Consider the following 20,765-nt stretch of genomic DNA (forward strand, 5'->3'; position numbering starts at 1 on the left):
CTAATCTGTCCCTCCTGGGCCCACTAATCTTCTCTTGTACTGTGTATATAAAACTTAGTTCCTGTATGTCACAAGCACCACCCAATCTATAGGCCATTCCTTCCCCCCTCTCCACAGCATCACAACCACACCGCCCATTAGCCAGACCACGCCTTTCCTTTCAGTGGGCCAGAAACGTGCCGCCCATGGCGCTGGGGTATTTGGTTGCGCTCTCTGGCCACGAACACGCCGGCCACACAATGAGGGCTGTCCATAATTGAGCAGAATGCTCGGGGTATCCATAAGACTTTAAACGGTATCTCGCAAACATTTGCGCTTCAAGCTACGCGCTGGAATGTCCAGACCCGATTACAATGGTACGGGCTGCTCCCTTGTTCCCTGGTTGTCCCAAAAGGTGGTGATGGTGGATGAGCGATGGCAGCAGTGGCGTAGTGGTGAGCTTTTGGCATGGTGATTCATGGTGGTGGTGGTGGTGATGATTGTTGTGTCAGTGGTGAGTGTAGGTGAACTTGAGTTGGGGTCTGATGGTGTGGTGTTTTTTTTATCCCCTGTTGGACTTGGTCTGAAATGAGGGCTTATGGATTTGGTCTCTGTTTTTGTGTGCGTGCGTGTGTGTGTGCACGCGTGCGCATCTGCGATCATATCATGGACATGTATGGACCAATTTTATTCGTACTTGGCAAAAAGACGACACATGATGGTGTACATTTGCACGTTATTTTTTTTTCAATATCAGGTCCAAGATGGCCGATTGGCGGCCATTTTAGTTGTAAAAAAACAATCCGGTGGAGAACACATCCTCGACCGTTTCTCGGACATGCTTTTACCGATTTTGTGCAAACTTGGCACACAGATAATTATTAATCAATGATGGCTTGTGTATATATATATATATATATATATATATATATATATATATATATATATATATATATATATATATATATATATATATATATATATATACATATATACATATATATATATATATATATATATATATATCTTTTGAGATCAGATCCAATATGGCCGACTGGCGGCCATTTTGTTATTTAAACGTGTCCCCAACCATTTCTCCAACATACATAGTTTGATTTTGTTCAAACTTGGCACAATAACAACTAGAGGGGGAGCACTCGGGAGAGTGCAAAACCTCCGCCGCCAATACTGCTGGGTCACTCAAGTGAACCTTGTATTTTATTCATTAAATACTAGTACGGGCCCGTATGGGCGGGCCCGTAGGTGCGTAAACGATGACTGGATTGGGGCATTATTTCAATTAGAACGGACCAACCGTATCATAAATGGCCATAACTTGGGAAACACCTGGGAAACATTCAGGTCTCCAGCGTCAATTGTGACGTCATATCAAATGAAGAAGAGTTGTGAGGCCCCCTCTCTCTCGCCCCCCCTCGCTCCCCCCTAGTCTCGTCCCTCCTCTCTTGCCCCCACTCTCACCCCCTCTCTTGCCCCTCTTCTCTCCCCCTCTCTTGAATTGTGATGCCCCCTCTCTCTCACCCTCCTCTTTCCCCCCTCTCCCTCCCCTCTCTCTCCCCCCTCTCTCCCTCTTCTCTCTCCCCCCTAGTCTCACCCCTCCTTTATTCCTCCTCTCTCTCCCCCCTTTCTCCTGCCGTCTCTCTCGCCCCCACTCCCACCCCTCTCTCACACCCCCCTTCTCACACCCCTCTCCCGTCCCCCTCTCTCGCTCTCTCTCCCGTCCCCACTCCCACCCCCTCTCTCCCCCCTAGTCTCGCCCTTCCTCTCTCCCCCTCCTCTCTCGCCCCTCTCTCTCACCCCCACTCTCTTCCCCCCCCTCTCCCGTCCCCCTCTCTCGCAGATATTGGTCGACAGATAAATGGCCGTAACTTGGAAACCGCTCGTCCGATTAATATCAAACCTCGAAAAGGCACATCTGCGGGTCCCCAGCAATATTCCTGGCAAGTTTCAATCAGATCGGACCGTCAATCATGCAAAAAATAATAATAAATACATAAATAAACATTAATTGTGACGTCAGTCATGACGTCATAGCACCGTGTCTTGTCATTGGTAAACAGATAAATGGCCGTAACTTGGGAACTGCTTATCCGATTAATATCAAACCTTGAAAAGGCACATCCACGGGTCCCCAGCAATATTCTTGGCAAGTTTCAATCAGATCGGACCGTCAAGCGTGCAAATTTTTTTAATAAATAAACATTGTGACGTCATTTGTGATGTCATAGCAACGTGTCCTGTCATTGGTCGACAGATAAATGGCCATAACTCGGGAACGGCTCGTCCGATTGATATCAAACCTCGAAAAGGCACATCCGCGGGACCCAGAAATATTCCTGGCAAGTTTCAATCTGATTTGACCGGTGATCGTCCGGTTATTAATAATTTGGGAAAAAAATTGGCATGATAAGGTGAGAAGGTGGAACGACACCTTCAGCTGCCATATATACACCTTTTCAACACTGAAAAAGCAGTAAAATGGCTGTAACTTGGGAACCACTCGTCCGATCGATATCAAACCTCGATACGGCACATCCGCCGGTCTCCTGCAATATTCCTGGCAAGTTTCAATGAGATCCGACTGGCGGTCATTGAGAAACGGTGGTCGCAGACAGACAGACAGACACACAGAGATTGCTGGAATTATAGATAGATGATGTCAACAGTGCTGACAGAGCTATAGTTCTTTTCTCCAACATTTTTTTTTGGGGGGGGGGGGGTTGGAAATCACTTAAAACATGTAGAAATGCAAAAAAAAGAAATCGAAATTTTGTTGAAAAAAAGTTGCACAAATTTTTTTTCTCTAACAATTTTTTTAGGGGGGGGGGGTTGGAAATCACTTCAAACATGTAGAAATGCAAAAAAAAAGAAATCGAAATTTGTTGAAAAAAAGTTGCAAATTTTTTTTTCTCCAACAATTTTTTAGGGGGGGTTGGAAATCACTTAAAACATGTAGGAATGCAAAAAAAAATTTTTTTTTTTCTCTAACAAATTTTTTTTGGGGGGGGACCAAGTCCAAAATCGAATGGCATGATCCTTGGACCATACCTAACCCCTCCCCCCCCCACCAAGTTTCGTCGAAATCTGTCGAGGAGTTTTTCCGTAATACTGTTCACAAAGAAACAAACAAACAAACAAACAGAAAGGGGTGAAAACAGTAACCTCCAATCTTTGATGGCGGAGGTTAACTAGGCAAACGGATAACTAATGATGGCTTACACATGCACGTCATTTTTTTATTTTGAGATCAGATCAAAGATGGCCGACTGGTGGCCATTTTGTTACTTAAATGTGTCCCCAACCACTTCAAACATGCACCGTCCGATTTTGTTCAAACTTGGCACAAGCACAGTACATGATGGCGTACACTTGCCCCTCACTTTATTTTGTGATCTGATCAAAGATTGTCGACTGGTGGCCATTTTAGTTATACAAAAATTCCGGTATTGGCTAGCCCTTTAACTCCATACAGCGAAATTACTAAAACAATGGGGGCTGTGACATTTAATGTCTTTATTTACTTGTTTATAAAGGTGTTGTGGCTGTCACATGAAGGTTGTAGCATTGTCATCTGTGTGTGTGGTGAAGTCTAAGGTAACACATCTTTTGGGTAACGGCGCCTGATTTGAACGTGAAAGAACGTGCATACGCAAATTAGTTCCCCGTTTCTGTGGTCTGCATGCATGCGTGATGGAGAAGTTGTGTGTGCGTGTGTGTGTGTGTGTGTGTGTGTGTGTGTGTGTGTGTGTGTGTGTGTGTGTGTGTGTGTGTGTGTGTGTGTGTGTGTGTGTGTGTGTGTGTGTGTGTGTGTGTGTGTGTGTGTGTGTGTGTGTGTGTGTGGTAAAACAGAGAATGAATGGGAATAAACACTAAAGCCCACGCAATGCATTCTGTCCCATAAACGCACAAGCGAGAAGAGAAGGGCCATCTTAAAACTAATACTAATGAAAGAACTGTCTCGGAACTGCTATATGTTGTGTCCCATTGCTTTAGGGGAGTGCCAGTTTCGCGGAACCACAATAGTTTCCTGTTTACTGTTATGTGGTAATTAACCTCCCTTGTGTATTCATGTGAATATATACATACTAGCGATACCCGTGCACATGCATGGGATAGCAGTACAACATAGCTGGTAGCAGACGACAGACCGTACACGGGAAATGACAAAAATACGCATTGTGCAAAAGGCAAGTGGTACTATGGAATGCCAAGACTTTACAAACATTGTCGGCATGTCCGCTAAGTGCCACAACAATTTCATAGGGATCGTATGACGGCGAGCCGAGTTTTTAGTGTGCAAGCTTGGTATTATAATAGAGATATTGTTGGGGTTCTGCAAAGCCATACAACAAATCATGGTCCAGAGACAGTTATTTCATTGGGACCCATTTTAGATTGCCCTTCCCTATGTTTTATGGGTCGATGGGACAAAATGCATTGCATGGGCTCTTGGGGGGGGGGGGGGTGAGAGAGGTGATGAAGGGAAGTGCCATACCATTTAGAGATCGTCAGGTCTGTACATTTTGGCATGAAGCTCAGAGCAAAAGAGTGCGCCAAATTCCATTCAGCATCATCGAGATAGCCCAAGCGTTCCGCTCAACTGTGGCCTCATGGCCAGAGAGCACGACCAGATACCCTGGTCCATGTTATTGTAGGAGCTCTGTGGCGTGATGAAACATGGAGCAAATGAGGCCAGTTCCGGTGCAGAATCCTCGCCTGGGCGGAGCTAGTGCTGGGGCAATGGTCTGTGCACCAATGGGGGAGTGGGGCAACACCCATTGCTCCACATGTTCCACTCTCAAGCGCCCCCCCCCCCCCAACTAGGGAAATATAAAAGAGAGCTCTGTTCTCTTGCCTGCCCTTCTCTAGTTATCTGGCCCACCCTTTGTTGTTGGGGTCATGGAGCAGAACGGAGTACAGGAAGCGGAGCACTGGAGGAGCACGAAAGCCAGACACCAGACCGAACACCGCACACCGCCTGAGTCCATTAAACACTCACATGTACAGACCTCTTTTCACTCACGATTAAGTCTATCCTCTCTCACGTTCTTTCTTTTGTTTCTAAAAAGCCCTGACCAACATCTTTACATTTTATTCCTCACATAGCACCACTCTGCACCTCCTCCGATCACGCACCTTAGACACCCTCGGTTTTCCACCTTTCCCCACCCACCCCCCATTCCTAAGTGACTGGGAAGTATGTGTCTGTCGACTGCGCAAGGTAACAGAGAGGTCGCACACACCTCAAACTTTCCTTCTCTTTCTCTAAGCTTCTTTGGGTATTTGTCTGATGGCACCTGCAATGTTACTATGAGATAAGATAAGATTGTATCAGCATAATATTGGGTTTGCTCTGCACCGTGTCATCATTCCTTGCTTTCCCCTGCTGTACCTATTGCTTTTGTAATAAAACCTTTAATTATTGTTTCTCATGCCTTTTCTCGTCCTCACTTTGTAAACAAGAAAAAGAGCAGACAGAGATTGCAGACCCTCACCAGGACTTCTTTTGAGTGGTGTATTTTTTTATAGGTTTCAGAGTAAATCCAATATGGCTGCCAAACCATGTGACCTATGATATCATGTTTGTGAGCCTTTTGTTCCTCATGGACAGGCGGTCGTACATGTAAAGTTTCACCTCGATTTGTTCAGCCACTTCAGAGAAGATTCTTGAAGTGTTTAAAAAAAAAAAAAAAACAATATGGCTGCCGAATCACATGACTGGTCATTTTTTTATTATTATTTTTTTTCAGTGGACCATTTTATCTTAAGATGACCCTCAAAATTTTTCATACTGATCGGATGTGGCGTTATACATATGCAATTATGACATCATAATGAGGGCACCTATGATGTCATAAAAATATCACTCATTCTCCATGAGTACTTGCAATGTGCCAAGTTTCAATGGCGGACCAAGGTGAGTTGGTTATCCAGGTGGGCTCAGTTGATGTCAAAAAACCCATGGTTCAGGGTGTAAAGGAAATTGTGAAAAGGGAACCAGTAGGGGGCACAGCAGAGGTTCCAGAGTGAACAACGTCCCCATCCCCTTGCCGTGATGAGGGCAGAGTTTGACAGGTGGATAACCGCTTTTATGCCAAATCGCAGGAGGAATTTCGAGGAGCTGGTAGCAAAATCCCAGGCTGAACACAAAGCCATGGTGGCAACAGCACGGGCTGGCATGAAGGCAAAATTGGGCGCGGGGTGAGCAAAGGCAGGGATTGCTTTGGCAGCCCCTGGCAGTGCGTCGGTATGCGAGGGACGGGGAACGAATGCGACGCGTGCAGGACGCGCAGCAGTGCGTAATGGCGGCCGGTTGGGTCAGGGGTGGTGAAATGGAGGGAACACCGGACCAGCGCCATTACGGGTAAGGGAAGAGAGAGCCACGGGAGAGTAAGGTAGATAGTTGTACAAAGCTGGAACGTGAGAGAAAAAATTTATTTATAGAGCAGGATCGCGATAACTTATTTATTACAGAAACGGGAAGAGAGGAGCTTGGGGCACACATGGGGCGAGCTCGTGCAGGGCACGTGTGACCCCACAGGTATGCACATCCCTGCAAAGGGAGCTGGTGGTGTTTCCCGATCACGATGTGGAGCTGGCATTTGCCGAGATAAGGTTTGCACCCAATGGCGGATCCAGAGGGGAGGGGGGGTGCAGGGAGTGCGCACCCCCTACCCCTCCTTCAGACTACATATGTTTCGGTTTCACTTTTACACAAACTGATATATATTTTCACCCGAATTTTTATCTCCAAGTTATGGAGAGATACAGCTCTTATTTCCATTTTGCCAACATTTACAGTACCCCAATCAATGCAGGGCACCACATTGTTGTCAACCTTGATGCGTGTGTTGTGTACACTGTGTATCAGGTTGTATTGAGTAAGCTGCAAGTCCTATCAGGAGCTCCGCACTATCGGGTGGACGAGTCCACTAATGTGCTCGAAGGGAGGTTTTGATGATAATGGCACCGCATATCTTGGTGCAGGATGTGTGCTTGCCATTGTCAACACCCCTCGTCGATCGCATTGGTCTCGTCCACACGATCGTGCTGCGAGCCTACGAAATTGGTCAATGCTGTCTCCGTAGCAATCAATCGTATCGATTTTTATCACCGTATCACAAACTTTGCTTGAAGACAAAACGAGTGAGTGTCATGGAAGGTCCGAAAAAAGAGGAAGATTACCGACTTGTTTTCGTCTGTCAGTGCAACAGACCATACTAGAATCGTAGCATCATGTGAAGTCACGTGTTTCCGATAGTCATGTGTTTCCGATAGCTTCCGCTCGCTCCAGCGCAAGATTTTTCCCTTGATGTGACGTCACATACAAACACGGAAGCAAGCATCAAGCCGACAGCCACATCGCTCTACATTTTACACCACCATTTTGATAACCACTCTTCGAGTGAAGATAAAATATGTGGAGTTTTAAATAAATACAATCGTTTTGTACTATTGCCTATTTTTCTTACTCATAAAACTTGAAAACTCCATCTGACATTTCATGTAACCAAGGCAACCTCATTTGTGTATCGAGAGTGACGATCTGTCCCTAAAATTAGCACAACAAAGGGACACGACTCTCAGAATTTTAAATCTATGGAAACCAAAAAGTGCCACGTATCGATTATATATATTTATATATATATATATATATATATATATATATATATATATATATATATATATATATATATATATATATATATATATATATATATATATATATATATATATATATATATATAATATTGTTGCGGGCCGGGGGTCGGTGGCGAGAACGACAGCTAGGTGGGGGAGACTACGTCGTCTCCACCAGACTCCCCGGAATTGTAGGCAGTCGCTCGGATAACTCCGCGAGCCGGCGGGTCGTCTAACCGACCGTGGACGCCAATATCTCAACCGCGTAGCATGGGGTCTATTTGTCTATAACCAATTTACCTAATTAACTACGCGATTTCGACTACCGGGAAAACCACGCCCTCAGCATGTCTTGCTCAAACCGGGTCACTCTTCCGACTGCGGTAGAGTTCCGACTACCAACTCCGGTTCGGGTGCAGCCGAGCGGAAACTGCCAAATCTGTGCCGGCTGGAATGAATGGATTATCGGGGATAAAACCCCGCTTATATTCAGACACGGACCATGCTAGACCAATGTAAGAAGGGACAGAAACAGACTGGGAACATTTCTAATAAATTTATTAACAGTAAAATAAAGACAAAGGCAAGACTTGGCACGAATATGCAAGCAGGGAAATATTTACACCCAGAGGGGGAGCACTCGTGAGAGTGCAAAACCTCTGCCGCCAATACTGCTGGGTCACTCAAGTGAACCTTATATCTTATTCATTAAATGTCAACAGTGCTGACAGTTATAGTTTTCTCCAACATTTTTTGGGGGGAGGGGGGGTTGGAAATCACTTAAAACATGTAGAAATGCAAAAAAAAAAAAAAAACAATTTTGTTGAAAAAAAAAGTTGCAAAAATTTTTTTTTTCTCTAACAATTTTTTTTTTGGGGGGGGGGTTGTAAATCACTTAAAACATGCAGAAATGCAAAAAAAACTTTCTCTAACAATTTTTTGTGGGGGGGGGGTTGGAAATCACCTAAAACATGTAGAAAATGCCCCAAAAAAATTTTCTCCAACAATTTTTTTTTGGGGGGGGGGGTTGGAAATCACTTAAAACGTGTAGAAATGCAAAAAAAAAAAATTTTTCTCCAACAATTTTTATTTGGGGGGACCAAGTCCAAAATCTAATGGTATGATCCTTGGACCATACCTAACCCCTCCCCCCCCCACCACCAAGTTTTCCACAAAGCCTATAACCTTCCCGGGGCCCATCCCAACATTTTTTGTTTCAGTGGTTAGCTCCGATCTTTCACCTTTCAGGAGATTAGCGCGTGCAGACAAACAAACAAACAAAAACTTAAAATCATATGTTACATATATTGTATATGGCGTTGGTCCCATGTCAATCGGCTGAACTTGAAAAATTAACGTTACGAAATCAGGTGATGACGTCATAATTCGGAAACCGGGAAGTCGGAAGTCATTGTCGTCAATTAACTGTAGCATTATTTTTTCATTCTATTGCAAATGGCGTTGGCCCCATGTCAATCGGCTGAACTTGAAAAATTAATGTTACGAAATCAGGTGATGACGTTATAATTCGGAAACCGGAAGTCGGAAGTACAATTCTTTTACATCGGGACACTCCCGGGTACATGTTCTGTCAGCATGTGAAGTTTGGTGAGGATCAGTCCAGTACTTTTCACGTGCATAGGTCACAGAGAAACACACAGATAGACACACTTTCAACTATATATATATATATATATATATATATATATATATATATATATATATATATATATATATAGAAAAGCAAAAACACTTACTCAGTTCAACTTAAAGATGGGCCCACATGCAGACACACACACAAAAAGAAAAGAAACCCCAGAGTCTTTATTTGACCCTCACAGCCGTGAAGCCAGACTGCTCACAGCCACCATGATTGGTTTGAAGGTAACGGAGTATCAGCTGATATGTGAATCCTATTCAGGTTCCTCTTGATGACTCCATCTTTGCTTTTTGCTTGTTTGGGTTCCTTCTGATTACTCCAATGCAGGACTGTACCAAATTGGTCTTCCATTTGATTAGAATTGAACTTATTTTAATCCCATTCTAAATTGAAGTGAATTACAATAATAAATAAAAAACATCATCGGTCAGGGTCAGGTGTCCAATCAAAACGGGGTTGCATCAAAGCGGGATGTCTTGGTTCCTGGTCATCACTGCCAGCAGTTATAAAGTGACAGTTCTAATTATGTAACACACCAGTACACAAACACCACACAAAACAAGTCCTGGTGAGGGTCTGCAATCTCTGATTGTAGTCTAGGACCTGGCTTAGACATGTATGCATTTAATTTAGGAGAGGATAACTCACTGTTTTAGGCTAATATGACCCCAAGGAATAACTTGGGATGTGTGCCAAAATCTTTATCCGGGACGAACAGCCCAAAAATGACCACGCCCTTTTAAAAATCTATGTACCCCATTGTCTATCACTTTATGCACTCTTATCACTCACTCAGCCTGTTTTTGATTTATTCATAGCACCAGTGCTACAAGATCCGAAGAGAAGAGAAGAGAAGAGAAGAGAAGAGAAGGAACGAACGAACGACTTATCCATCCAGGACTGCTATCAACTCAAAGAGAAGTTCCCACTCCTCTACAACCCCTACATGAATGGTGGATTTGTCATGAACACCACCAAGAAAGGTAGTGGAGTGCCCTTTGACCAGGCGCTAGAGCAGTGCTACAATCGGCCTGCCAAAGTGAGTGGGGGGGATAATTGCGGTCACCAGAAAAAAGAAAGCAGTCGCTCTGTGGGGAATTATCAAGCATAAAAAAGACCAGTACGTTAACCTCCTGAAGATGAAGGATGATGTTGAAGGAGAACTCTCACTTCACCACGACTTCAACCCAAATACTGCAACTAAGATAGTTGGGATGGTGCAAGACATAGAGGAGTATCTCCTGAAGGTATGCAGTCCTCTGAAGGTATGCAGACCAAGTAGCACTGAAGAATGTTCTCACTGGAGAAATTGTGACCAATGTAAATGTAGACAAGTTGTTGTGCTGTATCAAGGAGGGCAGCACTGCTTGTGCTAATTTTATCGATGATTGACTCAGAAATAGGTCGATATCGATACACTCAACTATTAGCAAAATCAATTTACGTCCCCTAATACCACCTTGAAATTGGCTCCCAAAGCAGACATCAAAGATGAGACAACCAAAGCTCTCATGTTTATTGAGTATGGGAGTCACCGGGGGTTCACTGTTGAGGAGCTACTCAAGCATGAGATCACCAACTCTGCATTCTTCTTGGTTGACGAAGATGGTTACTTGAGGAAGAGTACCAAATCACAACTTGGGACTGCGCTGCTGAAGTTGTGCCCACTAATAGATAATAGACTAATAATAGACTAATAAAAAAGGGCCAGAAACCTCCCCACAAACCCACGCCATCATTATCGACTTCATGGCCTTGGTGAGAAAGGTCCCCTTAAAGAAGCTTGATCCGCCCATCAAGACATTCCATGACTTTGCTATTGCCTTGACATCTATGGTCACCAAAGCTGGGCACAACTGTGATGAGATCCATATCGTTTTTGATGCTTACAGAGAGGACAGCATCAAGAATGGAGAGAGGGGGAGAAGAAGAAAGTCAAAAGAAATGGTTGTCCTTGATGTGATATCACCAAACCAAAATGTTCCAGTGGTATTGGAGAACTTTTGGTCATCTTCCATCAGCAAAACTGCTTTCCAGGCATTCTATGTTGAGTGGCTCACCACCAATTACCATGGAACCAAACCTCTATACCTCGGTATATCACCACCGTCATGGATGGTGTCAGCTGGGTGTGCTTCTCCATTCCCTCGGCTCAACTGCACACACGAGGAAGCTGATGACAGAATGATGTTCCATGTGCAGGACATTCTAAGTCACTGGTCAGGACCTACATCCATGACGCTGTCATCAGGTGACAGAGATGTCTTTGTGTGCCTGTTATACCACATCACAGTCAATTGGAGAGATCTTGGCCTCCAAGAGCTTTGGCTCGTCCGCAACTCAGGAGTGAAAAGATCAATATTACCACTCCACAATATCTGCATAGCACTGGGAGACGAGCTCACAAAGTGTCTCCCAGCACTCCATGCGCTGACTGGGTGCGATACAACCAGCAAGATATCAACTAAACTTGCAGCCCTGAATGCTGTCCGCAAACCAGGAAATTCTTCTCTGATCCTGAATTTTGACTGTCCCCAGCTAGCAGAAAGTGCAATACAGATGGCAGAGACATTATTGGTCAAGTGTCTCAAACCATCAACAGACCTGGAGAGATTTGATGACCTGCGTCTCACTGCATTTGATAGCAATGCCCTCAAGATGGACTTTGAGAGAACCACTTGCACCTCAACTAATGCAAGGAAACATATCCATAGAGGCTATTACCAACAGCAGCTGTGGGTCCAAGCCCCATTTAGAGATGCCACCCTGATTATGAATGCCGAGTCTTATGGGTTTGTAAGAAGGGGCAGTTTATTAGTCGCTGAGATTGTGATCTCCAAACCCAAAGGCCTGCCAAATCCCTGCACATGTGGCAAGTGTGCTCGTAAAAATGGGTGTTCCTGCAGGGTAGCTGGGATCAAGTGTTGCAAGTACTGCGAATGCAAGGGAGGTGATTGTTGTAAAAACCCTATCACTAAATGAACACTGCTCATCATCCTCATACCTGGACTCTGTTGTGTTACTCTTCATGTTCCTGACCCTGGTTTACGTAACACATAAATTGTATTAATGTGGTTTTAAAAGTTGTATTGTTGGTGGTTGGGCAATTTCCCTGCTGATCTTTGAAACATTTAAGCTCTCTTGATACTGCTGCCTACTAAAGTAATAAGTTTTGTTTTTTATTTCTCATTTTAAGTAAACATTCCATTGATAATAGAATGTAAGTGATTGAAAATTCAATTTCTTTATATTAATCAAATGCTCGCTTTCTTTCTTTTTAAAAAATCCCTTGAATTGCTCAAATTCCAAATTGTCAGTTCAACTCTAGTGGATGACACAAATCTTCTAACTTTGCTCTAAGTCCGGAAAGTTTAAGTTAATAAATATATGGCAATTCCAGTATGTATGGAAATAAGTATGGTAAATAAAACGGTTTTTAGCCATTTTCTCATAAAAAATATCAAATTAGAAATATTACACTCTTCTATGACCCCCCCCCCCCTAAATAAATAAATAAAGATGGCCATTCTGAACATTTTGAGCACCTCAGAAAATCTGTAGCTCCAACGGTTTAGAAGATACAGCTATGTCAGAAGTTGCACTTTCGATGAAAAAGGGTGTGGTCGTTTTAAAAAGGGCGTGGTCATTTTCGGGCTGTTCGTCCCAGATAGAGATTTTGGCACACATCCCAAGTTGTTCCTTGGGGTCAGATTAGCCTAAAACAGTTGAGTTATCCTCTCCTAAATTAAGTGCATACATGTCTAAGCCAGGTCCTCTACTATTGCTGTTTTTCTTGTTTTATCTATTTTATTTACTTCGCACACACGACCTCTCCTCCATGCATGCTTGCATGCAAGCAGGGGCGTTCCATGTCAAGTGTACACATTTTTCAGCGAAATTTTGACACCGTCTCAGATTTCACTCTTTTTTTGTGCAAGTGTTTGTATCCACGGTAAACATTATGTGTCAATTTTCAGACCTGGGGGCCCATCGGGGCCCATTTTAGCCCCCCCCAAATTTGGGCACCCCCGGTTGATCCACAATCTTCCAGTGGCCATATCACAGGTTGTAGTGGTCCGATTTGGATGATATTGGTATCAAAATGCTCGGAAAAGCGAGATCTTTCGAATTGCATAAAGTAAAATCACTCAAACAGTAATTCAAAAAGTTATAGTTTGTAGCGCCCTTTGATCTTGGGCCCCCGCCCCCCAGCCAAACCGATGATCCCGATTTTTTTCGTGTGAGAATACCCCTTCATATACTACAACACCTCAGCATAAATGAAAATGGGATCTCAATGGGTTCAAGTGTGATGATGGTTTTATTGTTCGGGGTCCACATATCACTAATTCTTGATTCGACATTGGGTGACGTTTGCCGTCATCGTTCCAATGACGTCACCTGCTGGCAGGTGACTTTACGTCTGAAATTGACAATCATCATCTCTGGACTATTATATATATATATATATATATATATATATATATATATATATATATGTATGTATATGTATATGTATATATATATATATATATATATATATATATATATATATATATATATATATATGTGTGTTTATATATATATATACATATAGATATATACATATATGTATATGTGTGTGTGTGTGTGTGTGTGTGTGTGTATATATATATATATATATATATATATATATATATATATATATATATATATATATATATATATATATATATATATATATATATATATATATATATATATATATATATATATATTGCACACAACATACAGGTTCTTTTACTCATCTATGTCGATAAGTGCTTGTTCCCAAGATAGCTCACCTTTCATTGTTTAAATGTTCAGAAATCGATTGGATGTGCTGCGGATCGATTTAATAGTTAGGGAACGAACAATGGAGACATCCCTCCCCCTCTTCCGCGAAGAGGAAGAACCACCCTGCCGTCCCGTGACTCATGATGTCAACAACTCCCTCCCACCCGTGGCTGAGCGGGGGATGGAGCACGAGGGCATGAGTCATGAGTCACGCCGGGAGCGGGGGAAGGGCGGGAGAAGGATAAGAGGAGATCTTTTCTTTTGTTCGGGGGCAGAGTTGGAGAAGGGAGTTGAGGGGAGTCGTTCAGCAGACCTTCAGGTCCTGGTTGGCTCGGGTTAGGGTTGAGGCCTTCGGAAGCTTTTTGCTTCGGCTGGCTCAGTGAGCTTCGGCTGAGGCCTGGCTCGGGAGGAGGCTTTTTGGAAGCTTTTTGCTTTGATGGTTCCATGAGCTTCGGCTTCTGCTTGGCTCGGGAGAGCTTTTTGCTTCAAGCTGCCCTGTTTGGAAGAAAGTTAAGCCGGTCGCTCGGCTCGAGCTGCGAGTGGTGGCTTCTTCTTCTTGGTTCGTAGAACACTTTGTTCTCCATTTTGGTTCCCGGCTTGGTGCGACTCCTCGACCTCTTCTTGGAGGTGGTTCCTCGGGGAAGCGACACATCGACGGGAAGGATCGGCACCTCGTCTCACCAGCACGTGTTGAGAAGCGTGGGAGGATTCGCGGGAGCTCGGGAAGGATCGCAACTCACGGCGATTGGGACCAGCTCGCTTTTGCTGGAGCCCGGGTCTGAACAACTTGAAGACCACACGAGGTGGAGAGGTTCGAGATAGGTTCTGGGTTTCAGCTCGCCTGTCCTCCGAGCTGGAGCCCGTTATTAAAGGCCTCTGCCACCATTTCTTGGGTGTGTGTGTGTGCGTGTCCGTGGGCCCGTCTAATAAGTAGGAACTGCTGTTAAGTGCAAGTGACTGTACAATGTACATAATAAGTAGACGGTTGTAGTTCTTTTGCCGTGCTTTTGTTGCTTGGAAAATTGCATACGTGTTTTGCCTTGTTTAATTGCATACATTCTTTATTATAATAAATGGCCTTGTGTGAATGTGAACCTGTTTGTTGCGTCCATTCCCTCATTGAACTGCCCCATCTTGCACTCGGAATATAGTTGGTTTTTAAATAGCCGGTAAAGTGATCGGCTCCAACGGGACTGCGCTATAATACCCCGCTCGGTTCTCCCAAAAGGAAGCAAGCTGCTTAAGCGGCTCGTTTCCAAGCGGTCCTGTTGAGGTACAATCTCTCGATAACCACCCGCGCAAATAATTAGGTAAATCGAAGATTTGGCGATCGGACCTTGTAGCGCGGGTAAAGTGCGGACAAGGTTGTGATGTGGTTAAAAACACACCTGTGGCTGGTTTCCGGCGTTGATCCGGAAAGCCACGCCTGGATTGTCCGTTCGGTGGGCGAAGCGGCCGCTATTGGCTAAACGCGGTCGTTCGCACGCCGGCAGGCGGAAATCTACAAATATATATATATATACATATATATATATATATATATATATATATATACATATATATATATATACATATATATATATATATATATATATATATATATACATATATATATATATATACATATATATATATATATATATATATATATATATATATATATATATATATATATATATATATACATATATATACATATATATACAACTCTCAGTTGTCACCAGAGCGTATTGAAGAATCATCTTCGACCAGTTCGAAATTATCATTAGAAGGTACTCTCGAAGGCATTGCAGAATCTATTTCGACAGATGAGGCCGAGGAGGTTTTTGAGCGAGAAGCAGAAGTTGACCTATTAAACCAGTCGTTTTCGATGATAGGCGAAAGCCCATTCGACAAACGAAAGATGGAAAGGAACCCAGGGTACGTTCCTGAAAAGCAAAGTAAAGTGGAAGATTCTGTGCGAAATAAATTAGAACTAGTTGCTGGACCAAGCACTGTGGAGAAAACACAAAATACAGCGTCAAAATGTGATGAAAACTGCATGCCAGAGGTGATCAAAAGCCTGAAAGAAAAATACGTTGTTTCGAGCCATTCAGAGCAAATACGTATGCTGACAATATTTGCTTGGAATATGAGCATCAGAGGGATGATGAGTGAATTCAGTTACTCCCAAAGAATGGCTGCGCAAGCCAAAAATTAAGAGAAAGAAAATGGTATGCTATCGTCTCCAAATCCCAAACAGGGTAAAATATTGCCTGACAAAGTGAAATCCGCCGTAACCGAATTTCACCAAAGTGATGAAGTCAGCCGAATAATGCAGGGAAAAAAGGACTGTGTGGTGGTCAGGAATGAACATGGAAAGACAAAATTCAAAAGCGCCTGGTACTAAACAATCTCAAGGAACCGTTTCAGAAATTCAAAGAGAAGAACCCTGGCTTGAAAGTTGGATTCGCGAAGTTCGCCATGCTCCGTCCCTCAGAGTGTGTCCTGGCCGGTTCAGGTGGTACACACAGTGTATGTGTATGTACGATACATCAAAATGTGAAACTCATGATGTTTGGTTCCAAAATGCCACAGATAGCCGAACTTCATAGCTATCATCATGTGATAGCACGCATAGTTTGTAACCCAGCTCAACCCGCATGTTATTTCAGAACTTGTGAAAGTTGCCCATCAACTGAAGACTTCAAAACTGAGCTACTGAGTACTTATGAACTAGAGGATATTGATGAAATTCAGTTTAAACGGTGGACATCCACTGACAGATCTGAACTGAGCTCCATGGTCCTGCCTTTGGAAGAATTCATTAATCGATTCTGTGAACGCGCGGTGAAATTAGCAAGACACGACTTCATTGCCAAGGCCCAATCTCAGTTTCTGAAAAATAAGAAAGACGAAATCGGTGAAGGAGAATTTGTCATTATTGGAGACTTCTCAGAGAACTATTCGTTTGTCGTACAGGATGTGGCCCAAGGATTCCATTGGAACTGCTCTCAAGCGACAATTCACCCCTGGGTTTACTATTTCAAATCTGATGATGGCAAATTAAACCACGATTCGTTCATGATTATATCAGAATGCAATACTCACGACGTTGTCTCAGTTTACCTCTTCCAAAGAATGCTCATTGAACACTTGAAATCTCGCTTTGGGAATGTAAAGAAACTTTACTACTTCTCAGACGGTTCCGCTGGCCAATATAAGAATTGCAAAGCCTTCATAAACCTATGTCGTCACAAATCAGAGTATGGTATTGATGCAGAATGGCATTTTTTGCCACAAGTCATGGCAAGGGCCCTTCAGATGTCGTGGGAGGTACAGTCAAACGAGAAGCAACACGTGAGAGTCTGCGTAGACCTTACGACAGTCAAATTATTTCTCCAAAAGATCTTTTCGCCTTTGCTGAAAATGGTTTGCATGAAATGAAGTTCGGTTATGGGATCCAAGAGGCGTATGACGAGGAAGAACGAACTCTGGAAGAAAGGTTAAAAACGGCCAAAACCATAGCTGGAACTCAAAAACTTCATGCTTTCATCTTTATTTCTGGAACTGCTCTTCAAGTACGCGAATTCAGCCTTCGCGAGGAACACCGTATCGAGTCAGCTATTTCAAAATCTACACCAACTTTTAACGGGAAACTCTCAGGTTATGTCACAGTGCACTATGATGGAAAATGGTGGCTTGCCTGCATCATGGAAGCCTTTCAGGACACTCATGAAGTGAAAGTGAATTTTGTTCATCCAAACGGACCCGCAAATAGTTTCTTTTTTCCTGACATTGAAGATCACTGCATTTTAGACATTTCTGATACACTTCTTTACGTAGAACCAAAAACTGCTACAGGTAGAACCTACACAATCAGTAAAAAAGAAACACAGCTGTCAAATAAAACATTGGTTGGCAAAAAATCTTGACTATAATATGCTAGGAAAAACTCTTACTCGTACTCGTATCGCTTCCAGTTCCTGCATGTGCATGTGGAAAATTTATGTACAATATACTGATTATAGTGTATTGGAAATCTTGTGTTCAAATATTGTGCTATGTATTGTGGCGTATTGTGTCCAGCACCCGAGTCCCCGAACAATAAAACCATTATCACACTTTGAACCCATTGAGATCCCATTTTTATTTATGCTGAGGTGTTGGAGTATATGAAGGGGTATTCTCACACGAAAAAATCGGGACCATCTGTTTGGCTGGGGAGCGGGGGCCAAAGGTCAAAGGGCGCCCCAAACTATAACTTTTTGAATTAGTCTTTCAGAGTGATTTTACTTTACGCGATTCAATTTTTTTTTTTTTACTCGCTTTTACGAGCATTTCGATACCAAGATCAGCCAAATCGGACCACTACAACCTGTGATATGGCCTTTGGAAGATTGTGGGGGCAGCTGGGGGCACCCAAATTTGGGGGGCCCGTAAAATGGGCCCCAATAGGCCCAAAGGTCTAAAAGTTGGTATTTTGAGTTTTTTCACCCAAGTGAAAAATGACCAACATATGGGGAGAAAATGAGGTATTAGTGTCGGGAGGGTGTGTACACTTGACATGGAATGCCCCAGCAGCTCATTTACAAACGCAACCCATTCTCCAATCAGATGTTCACCCTACTTGTAACACAATGCTACACCCTTTATATGACAACCACAACACCTTCCTAAAAATCCCCACAACAAGCTACACTTGCTGACCATCACCATTAACTGCTACAACCACGACGCCTCAACCACCAGGAATCACCATGCCGGGAGCTCACCGCGACACCACTGCTGCCAATGCACAACCTCCATCACCACCAGCATTCACCGCCTCCCTCTGGACCAGCACGGGATGGGGAGGGTGCCGTACCATTATATTTATAGACGTTGGGGTCTGGACGTTCTGGCCAGCGCAACAGTGCGCCGAATTCCATTCAGGATGGTGGAGATAGCCCTCGCGTTTCGCTAAACTGCGGCCCTCAATGGGTGTCCGGTGCATATTCGTGGCCGGAGAGCGCCACCAGATACCCCGGCGTTATCTCCGCACATATCTGAACGTTCATTATCTCCACACATATGCGGATGGTGGTTATATGTTATTATAGTGCCACCAAATACCATGTTATTTGAGGAACTCTGTCGCATGGAAAATTGCGGATCATAAATGAGCCCATTTCTGGTGCAGTATCCTTGCCTGGGCAGACCAAGCACTTGAGCGATGGTTCGTTCTCCAATGAGAGTGCGGGGAAACACCCATCACTCCACTTGTTCTGCTTTCTTAGTGCTGCCCCCACTGGTGAAGAAAAAGATAGCTCTGATCTTTTGCCTGCCCTTCTCTCATCTGGCCCACCCTTTGTTCTTGAGGTCACGGGGTGGAAGGCAGTTTACAGAGCGCTGGGCGAGTAAGAATGCCAGACACCAGACCGATCACCGCCCGAGTCCATTAAACACTTTCACGTACAGACATCTTCATACTCATGATTAAGTCTATCCTCTCACTCGTCCTTTCCTTTGTTTCTAAAACCCCCTGACCCACATCTTTAAATTTTCCTCTTCACAAAGCACCACACCACACCTCATCCCACAACCTCTGACCATGCAATTTAGACACCCTCAGTTTTCCGTCTCCCCCCCCACCCAGTCTCCCCCCCACCCCCAGTCTCCCCTCTACCTAAACGACTGGGAAGTGTGGGTCAATCGACTGTGCAAGTTAACAGAGATGTCGCAAACACCTCAAACTTTCCCCCTCTTTCTTTGCTCTCTAACTTTCCTCAGGTTTGTGTCTGATGACACCTGTAATGTTAGTTGAAGATACGATTGTGTCAGCATAATATCGGGTTTGCTCTGCACCGTGTCCTCTTTTGTATATACGTGTATTTTCCTTTGCAACTCATCAATCCTTGCTTTCCCCTTCTGTATATATTGCTTTTGTAATAAAACCTTTGATTATTGTTCTACATGTCTTTCCTCAACCTCACTTTATAAATATTGCTCTCCTTGTGAATGTACCCAGCTATGTCACGTCTTTTCCTCCATTGGTACACTGTAGTCTGCACACAGTTAGCCGGGAAGTTTTAACCCACTGATTGGCTCTTGTTAGCCGATGCATACTTGGCAGCTCCGCTTGGCTGCACTTGATCAGGTAAGTTAACGCAAGTACACATGGAGAGCATGAGACTCCTCTTGATGCGGCCGTCGACAGGTAATGTACCATATGAGGTAGTGAAACCCCGCCAGGATCAGCAGAACCAATTGGCCTTCATGGTTGCTTAACAACCCGCCGAGCATGGACATCTTTCCTTGCCTATAGCGGAACTTATATGGAAGAAAAGTTTATTTAATCAATGTTGCATTGGAGATGAATGTGTAATTAAAGTGCCAAGGATCCTCAAAAGGCGGACCACGGGAATCAACAGTCCAAACCATGGTCCACATCTGGACCGCAGGCATCATCAGTCCGAGCCACGGTCCACATCCAGACTGCATGCATCATCAGTCTGGACCACAGTCCACATCCGGACCGCAGGCATTACTGGGTGTGCTCTGGCTTTCAAAAGGAATTAGCCACTGTGGCTAATCCAGGTTTAGAATGATTAGCCACAGGAGAAAGGAAATAGCCACATATTTTATTCAAAAGTTTTTTTTTAAGCAATATGAAATAATAAGTTAATTTTTA

General features: G+C 43.7%; 2 protein-coding genes across 4 annotated transcripts in view; both read left to right on the forward strand.

Annotated features, from left to right (window-relative positions):
- ZBTB38 (zinc finger and BTB domain containing 38) overlaps positions 1–20,765 on the forward strand; it is a 101,607-nt gene that overhangs the window by 39,373 nt on the left and 41,469 nt on the right. The gene's annotated exons all lie outside the window — the stretch shown is intronic.
- On the forward strand, positions 9,478–13,759 carry LOC147026175 (uncharacterized). The gene has a single exon (XM_085881303.1). It carries the CDS (start codon positions 11,048–11,050, stop codon positions 12,278–12,280), a length of 1,233 nt encoding a protein of 410 aa, XP_085737429.1. The 5' UTR covers positions 9,478–11,047; the 3' UTR covers positions 12,281–13,759.

This window comes from Eptatretus burgeri, chromosome 5 (genome assembly GCF_056783735.1).
Source record: "Eptatretus burgeri isolate ZD-2024b chromosome 5, Ebu_testis_v1, whole genome shotgun sequence".
Lineage (NCBI taxonomy): Eukaryota > Metazoa > Chordata > Myxini > Myxiniformes > Myxinidae > Eptatretus > Eptatretus burgeri.